The sequence below is a fragment of the Micropterus dolomieu genome, linkage group LG08 (assembly GCF_021292245.1).
Source record: "Micropterus dolomieu isolate WLL.071019.BEF.003 ecotype Adirondacks linkage group LG08, ASM2129224v1, whole genome shotgun sequence".
In the NCBI taxonomy this organism is placed as follows: Eukaryota; Metazoa; Chordata; class Actinopteri; order Centrarchiformes; family Centrarchidae; genus Micropterus; species Micropterus dolomieu.
This window is the reverse complement of record NC_060157.1, coordinates 12,334,879-12,359,389: the sequence shown is the minus strand read 5'-3', so window position 1 is coordinate 12,359,389 and position 24,511 is coordinate 12,334,879. Positions and strand designations below refer to the sequence as shown.

Below are 24,511 nucleotides of genomic sequence, written 5' to 3'. Positions count from 1 at the left end.
TTTGGAACAGTGTGTTGTCGCTCCGGCAAACATGATGTAACTCCCTGTTGTCACTGATTGGCTTGTATGTTGACATAAATTTTAGCTTCCTGGAGGAGCCTGTGCACTCTGGACTTCACTTGACTGAAAGAATGGTGGACAAGATTTGGAGGAAGAGTTGGCAATTTATAGAAAATAGACGGTCTTTTCGCAATAAGCAGTCCTCTTGTAACACGGCAGAATGTAAGAGTGAGTGAGTAACCTCTTGTTTTTTTTCCCACATTATTTGTATAAGAGGTTATCCCACAAGGACATCGAATGACTGGATGTCTTTAATATCTGGAGAGTGTTTATGAGGCATTTGTTTTTTTCTGAAAGTAGCTCTGCAAAATCTATGGCAAGCTATCAAATTTTCAATCGTAATTTTTACAGAGATACGGACTAGTATTAGTTAGTTGAATGAGGTGTGGGTGAAACTGTATATCATAAAGTTGTAGGATCAGCACGTACCAGAAATGGCTTCACTTACTTACACAAACTCTGAAGTTAACTTCTGTTATGCCATGCTTCTTTGTATATCCCATAACAGAGACAAGAATATAGATTTTAAGACTTTATTTTTTGGAAGCTTAGACCATAAGTCCCTGAAGTTAACCTACTTTTTGCTTTGACATTTCAAAATGGATCATGACATTCTGACTCAAAAATTTATTTCTCATTGTCAAGGTCGATGTAACTAGAAGATGAAATCTCTAACCATCCTTTGGTCTCTTATTGCAGTGTGGAAGGGGATGGACGGCCCAATGAGAGTGGCCCTTCCCTGGATGGTGGTGCCAGCTATGGCCAGGGCCCGGTGACTCACGGCTCAGCCATCAGTCCTGACCGATTTGACAGCCCACTTTACAGCCACGGGGTCCAGCCTGGGCCTCAGAGACCCCGTCGGCCCAAGCTCCAGCACTCGCAGTCCATCCTCCGTAAGCAGGCCGAGGAGGAGGCCATCAAGCGGTCCCGCTCGCTCTCTGAGAGCTATGAGCTCTCTGCTGACCTCCAGGACAAACAGGTATTTCAAAGTAGTCTGGCTGAAGAGTTTGCTTTGGAGTTGCTCCAAAGTTTCTTACATTCTTGTTTAACACGAGTGATTAGAAGTGTCAAAGGATTTTCTTCTTTTAAAAGTATTGTGTGTGGGTCAGAAACCCAGCTATGTGAGATTATTCTTGGGACAAATAAAGCAGGAAAAAGCGTTTGTTCAAATCTGTGGGTGGGACTGTTTTACAGTTTACTCCCTCTTTTCTCTAGGTGGAGATGCTGGAGCGTAAATATGGTGGACGATTCATAACTCGGCATGCGGCCCGCACCATCCAGACAGCTTTCCGCCAGTATCAAATGAACAAGAACTTTGAACGTCTCAGGAGCTCTATGTCTGAAAACCGTATGTCCAGACGCATTGTTCTCTCCAACATGAGGATGCAGCTCTCATTTGAGGGACCTGAGAAAGTGCACAGCTCCTACTTTGAAGGGAGGCAGGTGTCCATGACAGAGGATGGCACCCCGCTGTCCATGGTGCAGTCTGAACGTGGAGACATTGAAGTCCACCAACAGGGCAACATGGCATCTCACCAAACCCCGCAGGGGGACCTGACAGATGCCATCACGGAGCTGGAAGACGCCTTTTCCAGGCAGGTCAAATCTCTGGCTGAGTCGATAGATGATGCACTGAACTGTCGCAGCCTTCAGGGGGATGAGGGTCCTGAACCAGAGGCTATGGGCTGCTCTAAGGTGGATAGGGAAGTGCCCTATCAGGTGAAGTCCCACCGCAGGGCAGCTGGACGCATTCATGATGAAACGATGGCATCCTATAGTGATGTTACTCTGTTCATTGATGAGGAGGACATGTCTCCCTCTGTTGCTCTGTCGAGGTCAGGGGACCAGCCCTCCAGCACAGAATCAGACTTGCGGTTGCGGTCAGTCAACTCATCCCAGGAGTACTGGCCTATTGACCCCAAAGATGAGGGTCGTGACACAGACACGAGCTGCCGCAGCACTCCTTCTCTAGAGTGTCAAGAGCAGCGTCTTAGAATGGACCATCTCCCTTTGTTGACCATAGAACCTCCTAGTGACAGCTCTGCAGAGCTAAGTGACCGGTCTGATCGTAGCTCTGTCAAACGGCCACCTGTGTATGAACCACATGGCCACCTCGTAACGTCATCCCAGGCTAGCCCTAAACACATTTCCCATGGACCCCCACCACGGGCTTCCTCCCGTGATGATGACACACCTCTGCGCCATCGCCACCGCCAGCTGGAGAGCCATCTAGCCATAAACGGCTCAGCCAACAGACAGAGTAAGTCAGAATCGGACTTCTCTGACGGGGACAACGACAGCATCAATAGCACATCCAACTCTAATGACACCATCAACTGCAGCTCAGAGTCCTCCTCGAGAGACAGCCTTCGAGAGCAGACACTCAGCAAGCAGACTTACCACAAAGAGACTCGCAACAGCTGGGACTCACCCATCTTCAGTAATGATGTTATTCGCAAGAGATACTACCGCATCGGCCTGAATCTCTTCAACAAGTACGTACTCAGCAGTGATGGAGCATGTGTTTGACCAGTGTTTGCAATGATTAAGAGCTTGGCAAATGGGTGTGATGTTAGAGAAGCCTCTTGGATAAATATTTAGTAATGGGTGTTGCACTATAAACTTTATGCAGCTACATAAATATCAAATACAAAGTTATTTTAATGGAGGTATGTAATATATGATTACAGTATAATATTTCTTCGTGATTTTTTGTCATATTGACGGATAAAACTGAAACTGTGCCCCATTTGTTATACTTGTCAGAGTTGCATCATACAGAGCTACATAAGCATGAGCTGTCATTTATTGGAGACATTGTGTTTGAGTCTGTGTTAGGGCTGTGGTAACATTTACGTGACTTTGACGCAATGTAGTTTAACTTTCACAAACACTGACCACGTATCTTGTTTTTTTTCAGTACATCTATTTTGATCATGTCCAGGTACTTATATTCAGTTTAATATAAGGACTCAATCAACAGTTAATAGATCACTATGAAAAACACCACTGATTAAACTTTCCTCAAGATGCTGCTCATAGGTATTATCTCAGAATTCAGGATTCAGGTGTAGCAGATTCTTTTCTCCAGTTTTTAAATTGACTTGCATTTAAATGTCGCATTTATTAGGAAGCCAGAAAAGGGCATCCAGTACCTGACTGAGAGGGGATTCATTCCTGACACACCGGTTGGTGTGGCTCACTTCCTGCTGCAGAGGAAGGGGCTGAGCCGGCAGATGATTGGAGAATTTCTCGGCAATCGACAGAAACAGTTCAACAGAGATGTCTTGGAGTAAGTTTGTTTTTTTCCCCCCATCTCCCCTAAACCTAAGTATAATTAGATAAAAGTGAGTGATAGAAAGTTTGTAAAAATTTGTGTAAATAATACTGAAATCCAGGATCATTGTCCGCATGCACAGCAACAAAGACAGTATGAACAAAGAAAGAAAATGGAGAAAGCATGACAAAATCCCTGAAACCTAACTCATTAATATCCTGCATCTGATAAGGATTACTCATGGCACAAATATGACCAGAAATCCCTTGTAACATACTTTTTTATAAACTCTGATATCCTCCATGATTGACTCTAGGCCAACTAAGCCCTGTAAGATGTAAAAGATCAGGTGATGAGTATAAAACTGTTGTATGCCATCTTTGTTTTTCATTTTTATGCCTCCATCTGTCCCCTTGTGTACCAGCTGTGTGGTAGATGAAATGGATTTCCAAAGCATGGAGCTGGACGAGGCGCTCAGGAAATTTCAGAACCACATCCGTGTTCAGGGGGAGGCCCAGAAGGTGGAACGGCTTATCGAAGCCTTCAGGTTAGATCATACACTGACACATAGCATCTAAAGGTATCAAAAACAGAGGGAAAAAAAGCAACCCTGATCAAATTGATAATCGCAGTGAACGATTGTATTTTAGGAAAGACAGGAGAGAAAACACCGGTGCTGTGTTCATACTTAAACATCCATAAAATACATTATGTCTGTTGCCTGTTGGTGTAGAAAGGCTGCTGACCCACAACCTGTGAGAAAAATGTATAAACTGCAATGATCATTAAAAAACACAAATTCTGAATACATATTTCCCAAAACCTTCAGTAATCCAAAACAAACACAGCATGCTGTACTGCTTTGGGATCATAATACTGGAAGCATTTCATGTAAACAACTCTTTGTAAAGTCCTTGCTGCTAGGTTTCTCAATGTGCATAGATAAGAAGAGGTACATACAGTTCGACGACTACTTCTGCTGTCTTCTGAAAATGTTGAAAACATTTCCTAACTATGAGGACGAATTGTTTGTGTGTGTTTTGTAATCATAGTTTGGCTGTAAATTGAGATGGGTGATATTCTTCTCCTCTGATGTCTCTAGCCAGCGCTACTGCATCTGTAACCCCACAGTGGTGCGGCAGTTCAGAAACCCTGACACCATCTTCATCCTGGCATTCGCCATCATCCTCCTGAACACTGACATGTACAGCCCCAATGTCAAGCCCGAGAGGAAGATGAAGCTGGAGGACTTTATCAAGAATTTAAGAGGTAATAAAACCAATGGCTGATATAATTATGCAAGTATTTGTGAACAAAAAATATTGACTGGTATTTTAAAATGTGCTACATGCATAGTACACACTAAGACATAGTTTACAGTACATATTATGTTCTTGCAGATAAATCGCATATTACTTTCTCCCCTCTCTCTGCTAATCTAACATAAAATTGTTCCCCATTTATTTACATTTTAATAAAACCCCTGACTCTTACTGTGTCCTGTTTCCCAGGCGTGGATGATGGGGAGGATATTCCTAGGGAGACACTGGTCGGCATCTATGAGAGGATCCGTAAGCGAGAGCTTAAGACCAATGAAGACCACGTCTCACAGGTGCAAAAGGTTGAGAAGCTCATTGTGGGAAAGAAACCAGTGAGTACCGTTTATTATCCACTAAGTTCACAAAAACTTATTATAGTTTTCAAGTCAGGACATCAATCTCTGAGGCATCTTTGGTCTATACGATGTACAGTGTTGATTATTCTCTCATCAGTACTCGCAGAGCTATATCTGCCTAGGATTACTTTTCTGTAAATAAAAATGCCACTTTTCTCCTCATTTACTGACCCCAGTGTTTACAGAGATGAAGTCATAGAAAGAACAGGGAGGTTTAGAAAATCTAAGTCCTTTGTAGCTTTGGGTATTGTTGTGTGAAAGGGGACACGTGCCTAGGCAAGACCTTCATGCTAGTGATTTTAACACACCCAAAGCCCTTGAGAGCTGTCACCCAGTGCAGCAGTCTGATGAGAAATGAGCGCACTCTGCCAACTTAGCACATTATAATTCTTCATTTTAGAGGGAGAAACCAATGTTGAATTGACTGGCATAAGTAACATTGCAATAATCTGATTCATTAATCACTGGTCAGTTTATTTCTGTGTATGAATACTGAAAAGAGCTATTATCTCATTTAGTTCTGACTGTGCTCCAGCCCCTCAGGAGCAGAAGGTGCAACATTATTCTGCAGGCAATAATGTCTCTTTTCCTGTGTGAAGGTCAAAAGTGTGATTAACCTATGCAGCCTCGGGAGAGGCTTGTCTTGCATGGAGGACTTTGTTTCAGTTGGTTTGCAGCGGGATGGAAGGGATGCTCTGCCAGTAATAATTTAATGTATTAAAATTATCCCTTGTCACCATTTAGCCGTAGAATGAAACGCCCAGGAGGACACTCAGTAAAACACTTCAGCATAAAAACCACATTGGAATTCCTCGCCATAGTAATCAGGTCCACGAGTGCTGTTCAGAATGGGCTAGGGGAGGATCTATTTTCATTCCAACATTATTACAGACTCCCTTGAGTCCGGCAGCAGAGAAAGACTGCCACCTTGTATACAGAACACGAGAGGTACATGCATCTTCATGGCCACTTTAATAGGCTATAGGTATACAGTCTGCAAGGGTAAATCCATGTATGGGCTCTTCAATAAGCAGGAGAGATTGCATTTTCATCAGAGACACAAGTGTAAATAGTCATAACATCTGCATATAACATGTTCTTTATCCTCTCCTTTTAGATTGGATCGCTCCACACCGGCCTCGGATGTGTAAGTAGGATAAATATCCTTAAATACTATATTTGGTCATTTTCCTGTCATTATTTTAATGCATGTGCACAGCACAGGCCTGTCCATGGGCATTTCAGTGATTGCACATCATACAGGTAGTTTTAGAGTCAGATTACCTAGAGAGGCAGGAACATTTGCTCCCTGATGCATCACATCTGTTACTGAGAGATGAGCAGTCGTCGTCGTCGTACCCATAAATTCTTGGGTGGCAATGAGCTGCAGTGTTTACAGATTCTGTACTCAGCAGGGTGTACATCACTGCCAGGTTCATGCCTTGCAGGCGCCTCTGAGCCAGAATATACTGTGGATCCACCATTTGCATGGACATTATTATTTTTGATAATCGTTATGGGAGGAGCTATGTGCTGATTTAGCACTAGTAGTTGTACATAATTTTGTAAGAGATTATTGCTAATTGTACAGTACACTTGCAATGGTAAATACATGGTTAGGACTTGTTTTCTTGTATGTAAGGACTCCTCAAAGTTCAGGTCAACAGTTCAGTTCAGTGCATAAGTTAACCTACAGGTGAAACTCGAAAGATTAGCATATCGTGCAAAAGTTCATTTATTTCAGTAATTCAACTTAAAAGTTGAAACTAATATATTATATAGACTCATTACATGCAAAGTGAGATATTTCATGCCTTTATTTGATATAATTTTGATGATTATTGCGTACAGCTTATGAAAACCCCAAATTCAAAATCTCAGAAAATTAGAATATTGTGAAAAGGTTCAGTATTGTAGGCTCAAAGTGTCACACTCTAATCAGCTAATTAATCCAAAACACCTGCAAAAAGGGTTCCTGAGCCTTTAATTGGTCTCTCAGTCTGGTTCAGTAGAATTCAAAATCATGGGGAAGACTGCTGACTTGACAGTTGTGCAGAAAACCATCACTGACACCCTCCACAAGGAGGGAAAGCCTCAAAAGGTAATTGCAAAAGAAGTTGGATGTTCTCAAAGTGCTGTATCAAGGCACATTAATAGAAAGTTAAGTGGAAGGGGAAAGTGTGGAAGAAAAAGGTGTAGTGGGGGAGCTTCACAAGGAGTGGACTGAGGCTGGAGTTACTGCATCAAGAGCCACCACACACAGACGGTTCTGGACATGGGCTTCAAATGTCGTATTCCTCTTGTCAAGCTGCTCCTGAACAACAAAGAACATCAGAATCGTCTTACCTGGGCTGAAGAAAAAAAGAACTGGTCTGTTTCTCAGTGGTCCAAAGTCTTCTTTTCTGATGAGAGCAAATTTTGCATCTCATTTAGAAACCAAGGTCCCAGAGTCTGGAGGAAGAATGGAGAGGCACCCAATCCAATATGCTTGAAGTCCAGTGTGAAGTTTCCACAGTCTGTGTTGGTTTGGGGAGCCATGTCATCTGCTGGTGTTGGTCCACTGTGCTTTATTAAGTCCAGAGTCAGCGCAGCCGTCTACCAGGACATTTTAGAGCACTTTATGCTTCCTTCAGCAGATGAGCTTTATGGAGATGCTGACTTCATTTTCCAGCAGGACTTGGCACCTTCCCACACTGCCAAAAGTTCCAAGGGATTACTGTGCTTGATTGGCCAGCAAACTCGCCTGACCTGAACCCCATAGAGAATCTATGGGGCATTGCCAAGAGAAAGATGAAAGACATGAGACCGAACAATGCAGAAGAGCTGAAGGCCGCTATTGAAGCGTCATGGTCTTCCATTACACCTCAGCAGTGCCACAGGCTGATAGCATCCATGCCACGCCGCACTGAGGCAGTAATTCATGCAAAAGGGGCCCTAACAAAGTACATATAGTACATGGAAATAGTACATATACATGATTATACTTTTCAGAGGGCTGACATTTCTGTATTTAAAATCCTTTTTCTTATTGATTTCATGTAATATTCTAATTTTTTGAGATTTTGAATTTGGGGTTTTCATAAGCTGTATGCAATAATCATCGAAATTATATCAAATAAAGGCTTGAAATATCTCACTTTGCATGTAATGAGTCTATATAATCTATTAGTTTCACCTTTTCAGTTGCATTACTGAAATAAACGAACTTTTGCACGATATGCTAATTTTTTGAGTTTCACCTGTATATAAAATGATTTGTGCTTCATGCTGTGTTACCAGTTAACTCCCATTGGTGAAACAAAGCTAATATGTGTTGAAATGATGACAAACAAAACTTCAATATTGTTCATTTGGAGCCCCATCAGTTGCTACCCTGGCAACAACCACTCTTCCTGGGTTCCGCATTAAAATATACAAGACAGGACAATGATTTTAACAGGGCTATCTTTTATTTATGCAGTAAGTTGTCATGGTATTGGCATGATAATACATGCCAAGGTGTCCTGATACTTAAAATGAAATTGAGGATAGTAATATAGTAGTATTTATATGAACATGTCACCCAGTGCAACAGTGTGGTTCATTTGTTATTTTAATAGTTTTTAGACAACAATGGAAGTACAGAGAAATAAGCTATATCAGGTTTTGTCTACACAGGCGATACTTTGTAGTAGGATCAGTTCATTGATAGTTTTATTTTTTTCATGGGTTTTTTGTTGACAGTGACAAAAATATAGTATATCACCAGACTTATCATATTAATGGGACTCAGTGTTAGAGATGAAGCAATGAACTGATTTCTTGATGGACAGAAAATTTATATTTTGATAACCAGTTAAAATACCAAACATTCTCTGGTTTTTAGCTTTTTAATTGTGAGCAGAAGTGTGGTGCTTTTCCTTGTCTTATCTGACAATGACCTTGTATTTTGGAGGCATTTGGACAGTTTCATGGGGGAATAGCTATGTAAAGGCACTTTTCACATTTTATGAACCAAACAAGGAATAGATTAAATAAGTAGCAGATTGATCATGATGAAAATAATCGTTACTGGCAGCCCGACAAAATGTAGAATCTAAAATGTCCACCCCATACATTGCTGTGAAGAATGCAAAACACATAGGAGGAGTGAATCGTTCATCCTTTGCCTACACCCTCTTTATATTCTGCTCTGAGGAAGAGATGACTCCTGTTCCTTATTAACTTGTGGAGGCCAAAATGACCACTGAAGTGTTGGTATCTGTGCTCCTTTTCTTCCTGCTTTGTAGGTGCTGTCACTGCCCCATCGCCGGCTAGTGTGTTACTGTCGCCTGTTTGAGGTGCCAGATCCCAACAAGCTCCAGAAGCTGGGACTGCATCAGCGGGAGATTTTCCTGTTCAACGACCTCCTAGTGGTAAAAGTCCTCTCGTTTCCTTTCTTCTCCTCTCCCCCTTATCTCCACTCCTCTCGCATTGGACCAACCTTTAAATTATTCTCTTTGCATGATTGCAGGTAACCAAGATTTTCCAGAAAAAGAAGAACTCAGTGACATACAGTTTCAGACAGTCTTTCTCTCTGTATGGGATGCAAGTCATGCTGTTTGAAAATCAGTGTAAGTGACATTTCCTTTTATTCTGTCTTCATCCCTGTGGCGTGTTAGCTGACAGTGTTTACATCACAGTGTATGATTTAGCAAGTCAAAACAGTGGGCTGTGACATTGTTTATACTCCAAACTTCAGACAGATTCGCCCACTGTGTTTTAACTTGGTTTTGATCAATGGCCCTTGTGTAAATGTCTCTCCCTCTCTGTTTGCCTGTGCCCCAGATTACCCAAATGGAATCAGGCTTACATCAGCAATACCAGGTGCGGACATCAAAGTCCTCATCAACTTTAATGCGCCCAACCCCCAGGACCGTAAGAAGTTCACAGATGACCTACGAGAGTCGATTGCTGAGGTCCAGGAAATGGAGAAATACAGAATAGAGTGTGAGTTGCCCCCCCCCCCCCCCCCCCCCCCCCCCACCTCTAACTCTGTCTACCTCAAGTAGAAACAGGGCATGGTCCTCATTACTCAACTGTGGCAGTTTATGAGGGAGAATTTTTAGAGTTCACAGGATAGCTAACAAGAGGGAGGGTTTTTTTTCCCCTGGACATTCAAAAGGCAATTCCCTTAGGACATACATGAACAGGATGTTGGAAATTATATAGATCAATAGTGGACGTTCATAAGTTTCAGACAGCGAATCGCTGCTGAATACATTACAGAGAAGTTAAAAGGCCATTCCCTGGCCAGAGTGAGATGTAAAACCACTGCCACTTACTCAATCTTTCCACGGCTCTTTTCCACAGCTGAGCTGGAGAAGCAGAAGGGGGTGGTGAGGCCCAGCATGTCACAGAGCTCCGGTTTGAAGAAAGAGGCTGGTAACGGGAGCATGAACCGTGCCAGTCTGGATGATACCTACGCCATGGGAGAGGGTCTGAAGAGGAGCGCCCTCAGTAGCTCCCTGCGAGACCTCTCCGAAGCAGGTACAGCCAAAATGTTCTTGTTTTTACTGGCCGCTTCTTTAATGGAAAACTACTCTCCTTCTGTCATCCACCTCTCTGTGATGATACCAAGGGGATAAAAATAGCAAAATGTTATTTCACGGCACCATACATTGACTTTAAATCCACTATCTAACTCACTCATGATTGGATAGTTTGGTGTGGACAGTGTGTTCTTCAATTCTTCTTTTGTACTCAGCATACTTTGTTTTAGAGAGACTTAAAGTGTGCTCCACCTTTTTAACAATTCAAAGACTGAATAACAGGTTAATTGTTTAGAAATGCAGTTTTCTAGATTTGTCTTCTCAGCGATGAATGAAATTGATGGGCAGTGCTCACCCCTGATCATTTAGATGATGATTTATTTCTGAGCATTTCCATTCATGTTTTTAATCGTCACTTTTTTTTTTAACCTGACACTTTTGCACTTCTAAGTTTGTTAGACATTTCATGAGAATTTTATGTTATTTTTTTATTCAAACATCATGTGCCATTTCCTCTCAAATATATATGTGAACCAAACGAATCAGTGCTGATGTTTACAGTATCATTCTTAAGCAGCAACAATATCAAGATTTAGTTTCAATCTTGGTGTTAACAGTCATTTCACATCCATGAATATCGGTGTTTAACACAGCCACTCTGTCTCTGAAGCAAGAATACATTTCATTCATTACAGATAACAGCTATGTGAAGTTATCAGGTGATTAACTTGATAACAAAATGAAATCCAGTCAGAGGTCTGCCTCACTGTTGGTAATACGATACGCTTTGTTCTTATGATCACTACCTCAATGGGGAATGATAGGTCAGTCAGTGAAGAAGTCCGTAGGAGTCCCTCCGCCCTTCTGTCTCCTGTGTTTTTCAATGCAGGATGTGGCATGTTAGTGGGGTCATTTTTGTGCAGTGTTTTTCCTTTTCCTTTCCTGCCATACTCCATTTCATGTGTATTTACTGTGTTATTTCCATACACATCAGGTATTTTCCTGTATATGTGTGATTATTGGTCATGTATCATTGGCTGAGTGTGCCTAACAACGGCGAGAGTGCTCTGTTTGCCCTCAGACCTGTATATGCCTGTACATCCCATGTGCAACAACCACTGTATTGCTTTTGATGTGTCTCCTCCTTTGTGACTGTCTCTAAGACTGGCTTTTCTGCCAACCTTAACCTTTTTTGAAAACCTTGTGACAACATTAAGAACGAGTTGTCATATTTTATCAAGTACAAAAACTGGGAAAAATCTGTTTCGTCATTAACCCTCTTCAAAGTTTTATAGAAGCGGTCCACAATTTCCTTGGTCTATCAGACTTGATGCTCTTGGAGTCCATATTTATTGAATTTTATGTAAATGCATTCAAAATTTAGTAAACGTATTACTTGACTTAGCCTGCAGCTCGAAGTGCGTCTCCAAACTTAAATCACTAGAATTCTAATGAAGCTTTAGTTTTCAACCCGAGTGAAGATGTGACTTCGCTATACAGCTAGCTACAGTTCCACCTGTCACCCACCACCCTCCCAGACCTGAACGCGCTCTCCTCTTCCCGCCCATATTTTGACCTTACTCACAATCACAATCCACTGCACTGCCCCCTACGGAACTGATGGGCGGCCTAAACGTCTGTAGTAAATCCAAGAGTGCTGTCGATCTCTAATCTGTGGTATTGCATGTCTCGGGCAGGCAAGCGGGGGCGTCGCAGCAGTGCAGGATCACTAGACAGCAATATGGAAGTAAGTTTGAAGCAGCTGGTATCCAAGCTACTCTCTATGTGATGATGTGCACTGTGAAAACACACCATTTATTTTTGGTCTTACACCTTCTTTGCTTCATAGACTCAGTCCATTTGTTTGGATCATTTATTTTTCTTCCTGGGATGCCTTATAACCTGCTTGCCTCAGTTAGTGTGCATGCATGGGTTGCCTGCCTCTGATCCTGCCCCTCTGTGGAAGCCAGAGATCTCCTGTTTTGGTCATGTTATATATGACCAACATACAGTTTATCTTCAAACACGCATGACTCTACTAATCCCTCCTCTGATCCCTCCCCTTGTCGCCTGTCTCTGTCTTTCATTCGATCACATCCAAGCGGTTTTCATTTGGTTCTTCTCCTCTGTGGAAGGGTGGTAGCTCTGTGAGACACTAGGAAAATGTACATCTCCTGCAGTCCCTCTCCCTGTCTGGGTCCTTCTTCTTCCCTTATCCACAACTTCTCTTAAATGCTGTAAGGTTCAGGGAGGAACATAGCCTTCATAGTCCGAGGTTTACTGCTGGGCTTCACACAGACTTTTAAAGATGTGGATTTCATTCATTCATCTTTCCCTCATTTCACGTGTCCATGAGTTCATGCGTTGGGTTGAAGTCTGGGACCCTGAAAATTTCTTTCATTCTGCCTTCAAAGATGTTATGTGGTCTCCAGCCTTAGATGAAGCATGTGCCAAAGTAAAAACTTTTCAAGGAGAATTCATACCTGGATAGTGAGCAGTGTTTGACCCAGAAAAGGGGTAGAAAAGTGTCCAGGCCTGTTGTGAAGTCTGCACACAAAAGCTTAGTTCCTCCTGCCTTCTGATTTCTAGTTGAATGCTAATGTGTGGATGATGAGTTTGCCTGTCACATCCTCTGCATGTGGAAACTATGCCTCCATTGATTATAACAAGTTGCATGTGTGACTTAGAGGGTTTGGCACACTGACTGCAATGAAGCTGAAATGATGTCTTTTCTTCCCCTGGTAATGTCATTATTTATGCTCCCCATGGTATTTATGTAATTGCTCTTGTTACAGATTTACTGTTTCAAGCAAGTTAGCTCCTTTACAGTAGACCTCCTTTGATTGTAGGCTCCCTTCATCTTGAAGCTGAAATATTCCTAGTGTTGCTGCTGCCTACCATGACAACATTTTTAGTTTCTCATTTGCATGCCCTATAACATTTTGCTACTTGTTTATCTGAAATAAGAAAACTGTGAATTCATCCTGCTGGTGCCTTGTAGCTGTAGTTCAGTATGCTGCGCGGGAGCACTTGCTCAGTGTCTGACAGACATGCTGTTACCTTTTTTTTCCTGCCTGCAGGGGTCCATCATTAGCAGTCCACACACACGCCGGAGAGCCACCACGCCACATGAGGGTGCACCCCGCGGCCATCCCTCCATCCCTAACTCAGCATCGACTTCCATCCTTGGGTCGCTCTTTGGCAGCAAGCGAGGCAAACCGTCATCCCAGAGCCACCCTCCTTTCCCTGCGCCTGGTCAACCCACTCTCATTTCCCACAAGCCCCACCCGACCAACCTGCACCACACAGCACAGGTAGCACACACAGTGCAAGCCCAGCTCCATGGTCACCATTCCCAGTACTGCAAAGTCCCACAGAACCCTCCGCCTTACCACCACCATCACCACTACCACCCCCCTCCCCACACGCAGTACCACCAGCACCCAGGCTACGCCTCACATGCCCACCAACATGCCCATTCGCAGCACAGCCATTACAGCCAGCATTCCCATCATGCCTCACACTCCCAACATGCTCCTCACCACCACAGTCAGCAAGCGGGTTCGGCGCCTGGCGGACCCAAACCCAAACACAGTGGCATCAGCACCGTAGTGTGATGCTCCTAACACAGAGAGGAGAGGCATGCAGGGAACTTACTGAACGAGGGACAATTGCTTACACCAAAGGGACTGACAGCATAACTCTATGGCCTGTCCACTGTGTTTAACTGCTGCTGTGATGGAAACCAGTCACACGCAATCACCCTTTTCACCTCCAGGTCCAACTAATATGCAGGATGGAAATCAGACTCAAATCTTCCACCAGGGGCCTTTTACTAGTTTGCCTGATCATGGGCTTGGCCCCATCAGGGTTTTGTTGGTGGGGGCGGGGCTCTGTACAGGAAGATGCTCTATGTTTTACTCACTAACACACACACACCGCCGGGCCGTGACGGCTGTAGAGAAAATGTGTTTTCTCACCATGCCGCTCCCCACTGCTTCATTCCCTCAATAGCCTGTCTTACCTTCACATAATCAGGAGGCAAGATGACCTGAGACGAGAACGTGGCTGACTGTATTCTCTGTCACAACGGTGGCATCATTTCTTGTGCGCAGCCTTTTCAGAAGTCAACTTTCAGCTCTTTTGATTTGCAGATCCTACCATCATATGAATGCAATTTGTTGTTGCCTCCTGTAGAGCTCATACGTAGTGAAGAACCTAGATATAATCATTTCACACTAACTTAAATCAAAGGACAGGTAAACAGCTGAGTTGACCTTCTCAGTCATTGTAGTTCTAGTGCTGTATTTACTGTAGATGACAGCTATATGTGTTGTCTCCTAGCTCTCATAAATAAATGTGCCAATTATTAATGCATAATCTATTTAGTCAAGACTTCATGTACAGTATATTGTGCGTAAAGTTATTTGTAAGATTATACTTACAATTATTATTATCAGCAAAAATGAATTCTATCAGTATTATACTGACTCTGTGGTAACAGGATGTATATTAGAAAGGAGTGAACTCCCATTCAGTCCAGGCCTATAATCTATTCTGGAATTTTTGCCTTTCAAATGGATCAGAAGGAGCCTCTGGACGGCAGCTGTTGCATATGGGCCTCAAAACGCTGTGCTGTCACAGCTGAAGCCTCAAAGCAGACTTTTCCTGTCAACTCTTACAAATGATAAACCGGGCTGGTTGGTTGTTTTAATCTCAGTTTACTACTCATACTGTGGCTGCTTAAACTGTAAAAGACATTTTAAATGCACTTGGGAGGCTCAGTTCATGTTACATACGGACCCGCAGAACGCGTTGAACATGCGAAGTCTGTTGCCTTTAAAATATGCGACAGCTGCTCCCTTGACTCTTAAAATCAAAAACGGAAACACTTTTGAAACCTTCCTTTACCTTGTTTAGTATGTTTGTTTTTTTTTAATTCACCAACAAGGTGTGGTGAGTGAATAAAATCGGTTCTTACATAGTAAAGTATTTTTTTCATCTTTTTTCTATCATATGTGCAATACCTTTGTACTGATTTTGTACATGAAGAACAAGGTTATCCCTCAAATTTGTGCGTTTTTCATGTTGCGTCATTATTTATTTATTTTTGTTTTTGACCCCTGTCAAGAGTCTTTCTCAGTAAATTAATGTGTGGCTGTCCTCGTGGTCTAATGAGAGGTACAGACTTGGAGTTCAGTGGAATGTCTAGTAAGTGATTTTTGCATGTAATGTTATTAATGTGAGGCTATCCTCTGCACATTGTATAACAAAATCAGTGTTACCATAGCAAGTTTAAGTGCAATCATGTTCAGAAAATGCAGACTTGTACTGAAAGTGGAAGTCTGTTGTCCAGGACGAGATTCAGGTGACAAAAAAAAACTTTTTTCATTTAAGAATATATAAATGCTTACTTACACAGTTCACGGTGGAAAGAGGAATGTGTGTATATATTTTAATAAAAGGAATATGCTTCTCTTTGGGCTGAACAGAAATATTTTGCTGGATAAGCACATATGAAAGAACACTTTCATTTTTTCAGGAAATGCAATTATAATATACAAAATGCAAACTGAACAAAGGAACTGGGTATATGTAAAGAATAACTTTCTACATTCTACAAATAAGAGTCTATTCTAGTGTGTAAATTAGTGACAGTAAACTGTTTGTTCCAATATTCAGGTTGTAAATGTATTTTAACATTCACAAAGAAAACCATTGCCATAAGTCAGGCTTACTCTCGCACGTATCTCATGAAGAAGAAAGTTCGGATGACAGACATATCACATATGGGACTTTAATGATCAGTTGAATGTCTTTCCATTGATTTCATAGTTTTGTCTGAACCTGTTTATTTTGGTGTGTGTTGTAGTGCTTCAAATGTCTTACAGTCATTCTATGTGAGAAAGTACCCCAACGATGCACTGCATGGATCATCATGTGTCCTATTCACTGTGAGCTGATGGGGAAAAAACATTCAGCCTATAAATTTTGTCTTCTCTTTTGGTTTAGATTTGTTTGGAATTTCCTGATGTTGATGTGTTCTTGTCGTTCCACATTAGGTTAGTAGTTATTGAAGTTCAGCATGCATTTCATCAACAAAGCCATTGTGTAAATTACAAACATAAAGATCATTGCACTTCCGTTGCTGAGGGCTCTCGTCATGTAAATATGGGATTTTGGTGTGCAAACTGATGAACTGCTTGGAAGGAGGGCTTATCTTTATGAAGATGTAAAGGGACCAAGACGGAGGTTAAAGGAGCTGTACATAATGTGTATATGATCAGTACTCTATTCTGATATCTGCAGTTAAGATCAGGATGTATATACATCACCTCATAGATGGATTAGAGGGGTGATATATGAACATATCGACTGTCTCTGCCTCCTGTTGTGAACTCACATTTGCTGTGGACTTCAAAAACAGACTGTTAGAAAGTTTGCTGCCATTTACATCCAGCCTCCATCCTCTTTTTGCACACAAAACCCTCCACCCCCCACCACACACAAACACACACACACATATAAATACTGTACACACAAACATCCTGCTGCAAGCTGTTCAGTCTGGAGTGAGACACGTTTTTGAAAAAAAGGAAAACACATGAATGGCCTCATTTATATGTGCATTCTGTTTGTACAGTGAGTAGTGAGTCAGTAAGACCCCAGTTATTGTAAAACTTCAACTGTGACAATGTTGAGAACGCAAAATAAACGAATATATGACTTATGGTACGCATGTGTTGTTTTTCCCTCTCCAGTGTGTACAAAGTGCTTTGTCCTATTGAGCACTGAGTCAGCTGTCCATGTGAATCAAACAGAAATGAAACTTTTTTTTCCCCCCATAATGCATTTCACATTAGTGCCTTATCTTTAGGCTCTCATATCTTCCACTTCCAGGCTCCAACAATACTATCCACTAGTGTTGCAGTATTTCCACTAGAGGGCAAAAAATTAAAGTGCCATAAAAATGACATTGAAAATCTGTGCTATTACACCATCTATGGGTGAAAGGTGTACCTGCTACATCACCCTTCATAGGATCAACCAGTGCTTTGCTATTCAGCTACAATATGTCCATTCTGCTTTGCAGCTCAGAATTTCCATTAAGAAACATGTTCTCTCTGACCTCAAGCTCATCCAGTATTTGTCTTTCAAAATATCTCATGGGTAAATTCAATATCCACATAAAGCTGTACATACTCCCAGCGGTATTCTGCAGTAAAGTGCGCCCTGTGCCCTGAGCACCGCAGTGGATGTCTGCAGTAAACACAGTGTGGGAGAGCTTCAGATGGCATCCACCACTGTTTCTAACAGATAAGTCTTATCTCTATTAAGCAGATGAATTTCCTTCATGTCAAACGCACCATAACTGAGCAGTCATTGGTGCGTTCCTCACACTGACGTCGATCTGTATTGGGTGTGCGATTATTCTGCGTTTAATAACATGTCAGTTACAAAAAAGGGAGACCTTGAGTCCAGGAGCAATTTGGAAATACTCCTAAACTTAGACTGTATGACTATATAATGAGATTTTAAGGATGACTGGCACCACAAAAAGCAACTTCCAAGTTGGTTTGACTCTAAAAGGTCTGTATTCCTTTTTAATTAAAAAAATAGGGGGGGGGGGGGTACATTCACTTTGTCATTTGGTTATATCTGAATACTTTTCTTTATTACAGCTTAAGGATGCACAGGGACATTTAATTCACTTCATTGGTGTATTCACTTTTGGCATAAACAAATCTTGTCCTAATACACAGCTTTAAGGACGATGCATGGTTTTAGAGCACTCCAATATAACAACTTGCTGCACTGTTAGCATCATCTAAAGCATCCTCACTGTTCCTATCATTATGCAAACTGGAAATTACAGTGCAAATAGGGAATAACCTTCTCCTGATCCTGCAGGATGTTCTCTGGTTTAAGCTTAGCTGTCTTCCTTTTCTTGGCCACATCAAGTGCCCGCATTACTGGCCAACCCTGCCTGTTATCAGCCCTCCTGCCTGCTGGTTTGAGGGTCAACTGCAGCACTATAAACCTCATTGAGCTGCCTCATCTACCCTCAGACACCACAGAGCTCCATCTGCAGGACAACCGGCTCACCTCAGTGTATCCTGGCCTGTTTGACAGATTGGTGGATCTGAAAAAGGTCTCACTATCTGGGAACCCCTTCCACTGTGACTGTAGGATCCGATACCTGAGGAACTGGCTGCTGAAGAACAGGGCTATTGTCTCAAAGGAACCCACCTGTGCCAGTCCAAGCTCTGTGGCTCAGAAAGCCATCTCGGATCTCAGTGATGACTACTTTTCTTCCTGTACGCCAGCAAGCTGTACTGATGGGACTTACAACATTGTGGTGGGGGTGGTGCTATGCTGCCTAATTGTTCTGCTTCTGTGGAGCTTGAGACTAGCCAAAATATCCACCTTCACTCTGTACATACTTGAGAGACATTCAGGCTTTGAGGCAGACTCTTTGCGCTCCCTGAAGCCTAAGCACAGGAGGAGGCTGGACATTGCGCTGTCAGATGTGAGCCCTGACTCTGATTCTCTCACTTGTACGGAGGATCTAGAAAAGCCACTTATCAACATGGAGCTACTGCCACAAGTACTGGATGTGTTGCACAGGAAGCACAATATAAAGATAAAGGCTACCTGAGGGACCTCTGTAAGTGAAATTACAAAAACACTACAAGTGACAAATTGAGTTGAGGGCAGAGACAAGGCAGCATGACAGATTTCTTAATGGGATATTTTTGTCCTAAAGTCGTTTTTATGCTAAACCACTACAGAGAGGATGTCTGGGTAACTGTAACAATGTAACCTGATTTTATTCAGGTAAATGTGCCTCATTTAGGCATGTAAGATAAATATATGAGCCAATTGAAAGGTGTCTTTTGCTGTACGCTGCAAATCTTAACATACACTATTTCAACATTTTTTGGATAAAGCTCAATACATGTGCTCATTATAGGTAATTTAACAGAACATGTAAGAGTATTTAAAACTATTTTGGCTTGTAATTGTAGTGGAAATTACTGAGACCTAATTGGAAATTCCTAGATACTCATCAGTCTATGCATTCTATATATTTATCTTACAACTGATCCTACAGGACTCTTATGACTGAGCTGGTTGAGGATTTATGTTTAAAAGCAGATAGACATAACTTAATAAGAAAGATCTACACTATGCTGTTACAGGTGGAATGTTATTGGTTGAAAAATCACACAGACAGTTTGCAAACGTGTGTAACTATTCCTTATATTGTCTTAAGTTACAATACTATTTACAATGAGTGAATTACGACAAATGGTCAAATTTGGGGCAGTAAAAGCTTTTGATTGACATTGTACTTGCAGCTAAATTAATGTCTAGTTAGCTTTTGCTTCTGGAATTAAAAATTTAAAGCATAAAAATGAATTTGTACATCATAGCAAACAGATTATGGCGTGAAGATATGGTAATATTTAACAAAGATGATCTGTGCAAATAATGGTCAAGGCTCTCACAACTAGCCAAAAATGCAGACGGACAATACTATTACAGGACAATATTGCACATCAAACAGTTGTTTTTACAGCACAAGCATTACTCACATATTCATGCATAGATTGTCCAAGATAAATTGGTAAACAAATGGCTAAAAATGCAAATAATAAAAAGTCATCTTGAGAATAAAGGTCAAATGTTATATGGATAGGCTTCTTAGAAACACTGATAAATTCTTGTAATAAATATAGGATGGTTTCAGGATTTGTAATTATCTAAAACATTACTGTCATCTAAAAAAATACTTAGTAGGGTCAAATAAGGCAGTTCAAGAACAGGTAATTAAAGACTACCACAAAAACAACAACAACAAAAAATAGATTTTTTTTTCTCTAAAGTTTGTCTCAACGTTAAAAGTTTAGAAGATGACCCTTACTTTGTCAATGCCCTGTCAGGTGGTTAAACAATGTCCACAGTGTTAGGCTCATACAGGTTTATACATTAAGTGGTATACCCAGTTAAATGCTCCCCAAACCCTACCCCCACCCAACAACTACGTCCTCCGTGGTCACACAAAACCTGTTGGCTCAAAGCTCTACTAGGGCATAAACTTCTCCTGCTCAAAGATGAGGTCAACAGCTTCTGCCACATCCTGTACAATGTGGCCCGGCTCCACTAGCGCAGGGTCGAATCTGAAGTCCCGGTGCCCGTGGAACACAGTCTCTTTGATGCAGTGATTTGCATCAGATGGCACCTCTGCATTAGGGTTGTAGACACCTGTGCAGACTAGGACGGACTTACAGGAAGTGGCAGAGGGCAGCGCCAGCTCGCTCTCCCACAGGTTGTCGATCTCGTCCTCCTGGGGCAACGCAGTGGTGGACCCCGTGGCGGCCACCATCTTAGCAACAGCTTTGGGGTTCTTTCTCGCAACTCTCTCCTTCAGGTAACAGTTGTATAGATTGGCACCGTAGATGTCCGTCATAAGGTTATCCCTAAGAGCACAGAAGGGGAAGTGATTACTCAGTGGCTCGGGCAGTGGGCACAAAGCTAGCCTAGATACTGATGTGCAAGAATGTGTTTATTTTCTGCTACTCCATTCCTGTATCCACCAACTAAGGAGCAATTTAAGCAATCGCATAGTGCTGTCTCACAAGCAACGGCAACAATCGTGACAAAAAAGCTGAGGTGGGAAGGTGTGATATGTTCACTAACGCAGTTGCAGGCAGTTCTGAGTGAGGGTGAGTCCTGTATTTTCATATGATGTTTCTTACCAGATTATTGAGCATAGCCTCAGTCGACTTGAAATGTGAGTCATGCACTTTCCTTAAGTGGCAAATAAAAGCCAGGCCGGGTTAACTCAGTTTTAGTATGCAGTAGATGTTCCTGCTCTATGGCTCTTTTCATTACTTGCATCTATATTGTCATCAGACTGTCTCAAAAATGCAAGTCTCACCACTTCCTTAGTTTAGTCCACTACATTTGCAATAAACTTGATGTCTCACCCTATAGCATAAAGGGAAGTGATGGGAAGATTCCATTGCCTTTCCGTGGCCTGGCTTCTGATAAGGTACTCCGCAAAATGGTAGGTCAGCTCACTGGGTTTTCCCATGAGAGCATCATATTTCAGATCTTTGCCGGTTATCTTCTTATAGATGTTCTCTAGGCACACAAGAAATGTCCCGTGCCCAAACCTGAGACAAAATAAAACAGTGGAATACAAAGGGACACATTTACATTTGGCAGTTTCTTAAGACTGTGCTTCAGTTGCCAATGATTTTAAAACTTTACCGCGGGGAATGTGCCTCAGCCATCCACATGAGGTCCATGTTGCAGGCCAGCAGGGGGAGGTGAGGTGTGTTTTGGGTTTGGTGAGCACTGCTGAGGTTACCGTTGGTCAACAAAACGTCAGTTATTAGCTGCAGGTTGGTCTCCCATCGAATTGGCTCCCCGAACAGAATCACAGCTGTGTGTGGAATTAGGAGATTAACATGAAATCTATGTGATCTCAAAAATCTGCAGATGCCAGTGAGTAACTATTAGTCTACAGCTGATAAACTTTGGAGATGAAATAAGAGGTACATGTTCTTACCTTCAACCTTAGGAAGCTTGCCAAGAGGGTTGGACTGAAATGAAATAAGAGAAACTAAATGTGTGCTGTTATATAAGACTAAAGAACAGTTTGATGTTTCTGTAACTGACACCTAATCTCTGCACCAGAATTCAATGTCTCACCGGTAGTTTGGGTCTCCTGTTGTGATCCACCATGTCCAGCAATGGGAATGATTCCCTCAGCATATCAATGCTGACAACATTCGTAAAGCCCACACTAAAGATGGTGTGTTAAGGACAAGTGGAGAGTGTTATGCAAACCTAATTTAAATGGATCATGAGCAGAAAACATAACAAAGCAAGTTTCCAGGATACTTTTTAGCAATCTCCAGGACTGGTCCCTGTCCTGACACCAGCACACATTTGTCATGAAACTTCTTAAACATCCTCAGGGGACTATGGGACATGATGACTTGATCTTGTGTAATCTGGAAATCAAGTGTTAGAAGGGGTTAACAGCAGAGGTGACAGGACAGCAGATGAATAAAAAAAAATAAAAGTACATGTTTTGTGTCTGAATACTTTATATTCCATCAAGAACAGTCATGACGCCAATTTTTTCAACAGCTTGAAACAACTTACAGGTACTCCCAGGATGTGAGAGAGCTGGTCTGCTTTTGTTTGTCGGAGGCAATTCCCTGCATTTGTGACAAAAACCACTGGAACCACAAATTGTCCCTGAGAGTCGACCAACTTCTCAAACGCCTTCTTTGCAGCAGGGATTGGCATCCTTCCCCGGACAAGCACGCCATCAATGTCCAACAGCAGCCCAAAGCTCGGCTGTGGCTGTTGAAGGGAAGGACAAACGCAGGTTAATCAGCTAAAACTGTGGGCAAGAAGTGGAGGTTGTTGTTTTCTTTTTTAAAGTAGAAAACTAAAAACACAGCGTGGATAAAAGAGAGTGGCTAATATGTGACATGCCTGGTTAAAATGATCAAAACTGAGGTGAAATGGTGATTAAATAAATACCTACTGGACTTTGATGTGGCTGATAATGAAACATGAGCCAACGCATATTCAAAGGCTTAATTTCTACAGAAGGGGAATTACAATTTGCCATATTAACTTGAAATGACTTTTTAGTATAATGTCTGTGAATATTGTTTCCACACATGATGATGTATAATAACACAGTTGTGATTTCCTGACTCTACAGTATGACAGAATAAGGGCCTTCTACTCTTTTTTTTTAACATATGTCAGCCACTGTGAATCCATAGTTGGAAATATATGGTGACACAGCAGTACATGGGGGTATTTCGTTATATTTTTAGCATATTACAAATTATCCTACAGCTATCTAAGCATATAAAAGGTCATTTTGTGCTTTTCCTGTGTTTTTTTTCTGTTACTTGGGCCTGAAAAACAATCTAGGAAGAGTATCAGCGATTGTTTTTCTCATGGGGGGAGGAAAATAAACAGTAAGCTACATCTGCTGTTATCCCTGATGTCAGATCCCCTGTTGTTTCATCCATGCCTGCGCATCCACATCTGACAAAGTTGCATGCAACACTGTATGCAACGTCGATGTGATACATTGTTAAGAAGAAAAAAAAATCTGGACCAGTCACAAAATATTGCCTATGACCAACAACGCATTGTTGCCTGACCCAAGGCGCAGCAACAGCTCGAACCGTACCTTGCTATTAGACTGAGTTCCGCAAAACCCGCACCGAGAACCGACAATCCCAGCTTTTCGTCTGGCTTGACGGTTACTCAGGGTGTGCAGGCCCCGGTAAAACGACAGGAGTCCCCTCATCTCCTTTACTTATCACAGGGTTAAAACGAGAAGAAAAATAGTCAAGGCAAACCCCGCACTAAAGCACGAGCCGGCTCGCTCCGGCCGGTCGTTTTGTTTTTTTTCCCCCCTGATATTTCCTCGCCTATAATTTGACTGGGCGACACTCGATGACGACATATGAGGAGGAGGCGGGTCTCTTGCTGCATCTCTGGCCGGAAGGAGCTGTGGAGCAGCATCTGCACTGCAACTCCCGCTGCCATTTTAGACACCGAGGTGGAGTTTACCATTTCTTCCACGCACAAGCGCCTTCCATGAAACACGGGACAGCGCTGCAGCAAAACGCACAAGCTCATTGCTCACCATTACAGCTATAGAGTTTGTGATCATCGCAATTTTATATAAATATACTTATATTACACGGTGGGTCATTTATTTGCAGCACAAAGCACAACATGGATACTGATGGACCGTAAGATTTAATTCTCCATTTTAGCTCCTCGCCTTCATAAACATAAACCTTATTGGGTTGACCCACCGGCGTCACATGCAGCAGTCTGCACTCATTTTCCTAGATGTGCTTCAGGGTACCTAACTTTGCAACAAGGAACCAAAAGGAATTTGATAGAGAAATCTGACCCGTTGCTAGA

The 24,511-nt window shown here is 42.1% G+C and overlaps 3 protein-coding genes across 10 annotated transcripts in view; 2 read left to right on the top strand and 1 right to left on the bottom strand.

Moving 5' to 3' along the window:
* The window catches only part of LOC123974749 (IQ motif and SEC7 domain-containing protein 1-like), a 96,734-nt gene extending 79,477 nt beyond the window's left edge, over positions 1 to 17,257 (top strand). For 5 of the 7 annotated variants that reach the window (XM_046055634.1, XM_046055629.1, XM_046055631.1 and 2 more), the window contains 13 exons: positions 760 to 1,039; positions 1,276 to 2,555; positions 3,191 to 3,352; positions 3,762 to 3,884; positions 4,440 to 4,606; positions 4,849 to 4,988; positions 6,130 to 6,159; positions 9,281 to 9,406; positions 9,505 to 9,604; positions 9,819 to 9,980; positions 10,344 to 10,520; positions 12,220 to 12,269; positions 13,603 to 17,257. In XM_046055634.1, coding sequence (XP_045911590.1) covers positions 760 to 1,039; positions 1,276 to 2,555; positions 3,191 to 3,352; positions 3,762 to 3,884; positions 4,440 to 4,606; positions 4,849 to 4,988; positions 6,130 to 6,159; positions 9,281 to 9,406; positions 9,505 to 9,604; positions 9,819 to 9,980; positions 10,344 to 10,520; positions 12,220 to 12,269; positions 13,603 to 14,139 — 3,334 coding nt within the window. In that variant the 3' untranslated portion in view covers positions 14,140 to 17,257. Of the gene's footprint in view, positions 1 to 85; positions 233 to 759; positions 1,040 to 1,275; positions 2,556 to 3,190; positions 3,353 to 3,761; positions 3,885 to 4,439; positions 4,607 to 4,848; positions 4,989 to 6,129; positions 6,160 to 9,280; positions 9,407 to 9,504; positions 9,605 to 9,818; positions 9,981 to 10,343; positions 10,521 to 12,219; positions 12,270 to 13,602 lie in introns of all 7 variants that reach the window. The other 2 variants (XM_046055627.1, XM_046055633.1) reach the window with 2 other exon arrangements.
* Positions 17,258 to 17,997: 740 nt separating this feature from the next.
* gp9 (glycoprotein IX (platelet)) lies at positions 17,998 to 22,988 on the top strand. Of its 2 annotated transcripts, XM_046057298.1 has the most exons (3): positions 17,998 to 18,112; positions 18,434 to 19,190; positions 22,691 to 22,988. In XM_046057298.1, exon 2 carries the CDS (start codon positions 18,435 to 18,437, stop codon positions 19,179 to 19,181), a length of 747 nt encoding a protein of 248 aa, XP_045913254.1. In that variant the 5' UTR covers positions 17,998 to 18,112; position 18,434; the 3' UTR covers positions 19,182 to 19,190; positions 22,691 to 22,988. The 2 variants fall into 2 exon arrangements, with proteins under 2 accessions (XP_045913254.1, XP_045913253.1); XM_046057297.1 differs by lacking the exon at positions 22,691 to 22,988 and having other exon boundaries at positions 18,434 to 20,200.
* On the bottom strand, positions 19,766 to 23,990 carry LOC123975641 (haloacid dehalogenase-like hydrolase domain-containing 5). Its single transcript, XM_046057296.1, has 8 exons — positions 23,763 to 23,990; positions 22,706 to 22,909; positions 22,439 to 22,551; positions 22,247 to 22,340; positions 22,104 to 22,137; positions 21,803 to 21,977; positions 21,517 to 21,705; positions 19,766 to 21,006 (listed from the first exon to the last, which is right to left on the bottom strand). The coding sequence occupies exons 1-8, from the start codon at positions 23,880 to 23,882 to the stop codon at positions 20,613 to 20,615; spliced, it is 1,323 nt and encodes a 440-aa protein (XP_045913252.1). The 5' UTR covers positions 23,883 to 23,990; the 3' UTR covers positions 19,766 to 20,612.
* Between the last annotated feature and the right edge of the window lie 521 nt (positions 23,991 to 24,511).

Coding starts and splice junctions, on each gene's coding strand:
- LOC123975641 (XM_046057296.1), bottom strand. CDS start 23,882: ATGAGGGGACTCCTGTCGTTTTACCGGGGCCTGCACACCCTGAGTAAC. Junction 21,706..21,802: donor GCTGAGGCACATTCCCCGCG/GTAAAGTTTTAA, acceptor ATTTTGTCTCAG/GTTTGGGCACGGGACATTTC. Junction 21,007..21,516: donor ACTTCCCTTTATGCTATAGG/GTGAGACATCAA, acceptor CTGTGCTCTTAG/GGATAACCTTATGACGGACA.
- gp9 (XM_046057298.1), top strand. CDS start 18,435: ATGTTCTCTGGTTTAAGCTTAGCTGTCTTCCTTTTCTTGGCCACATCA.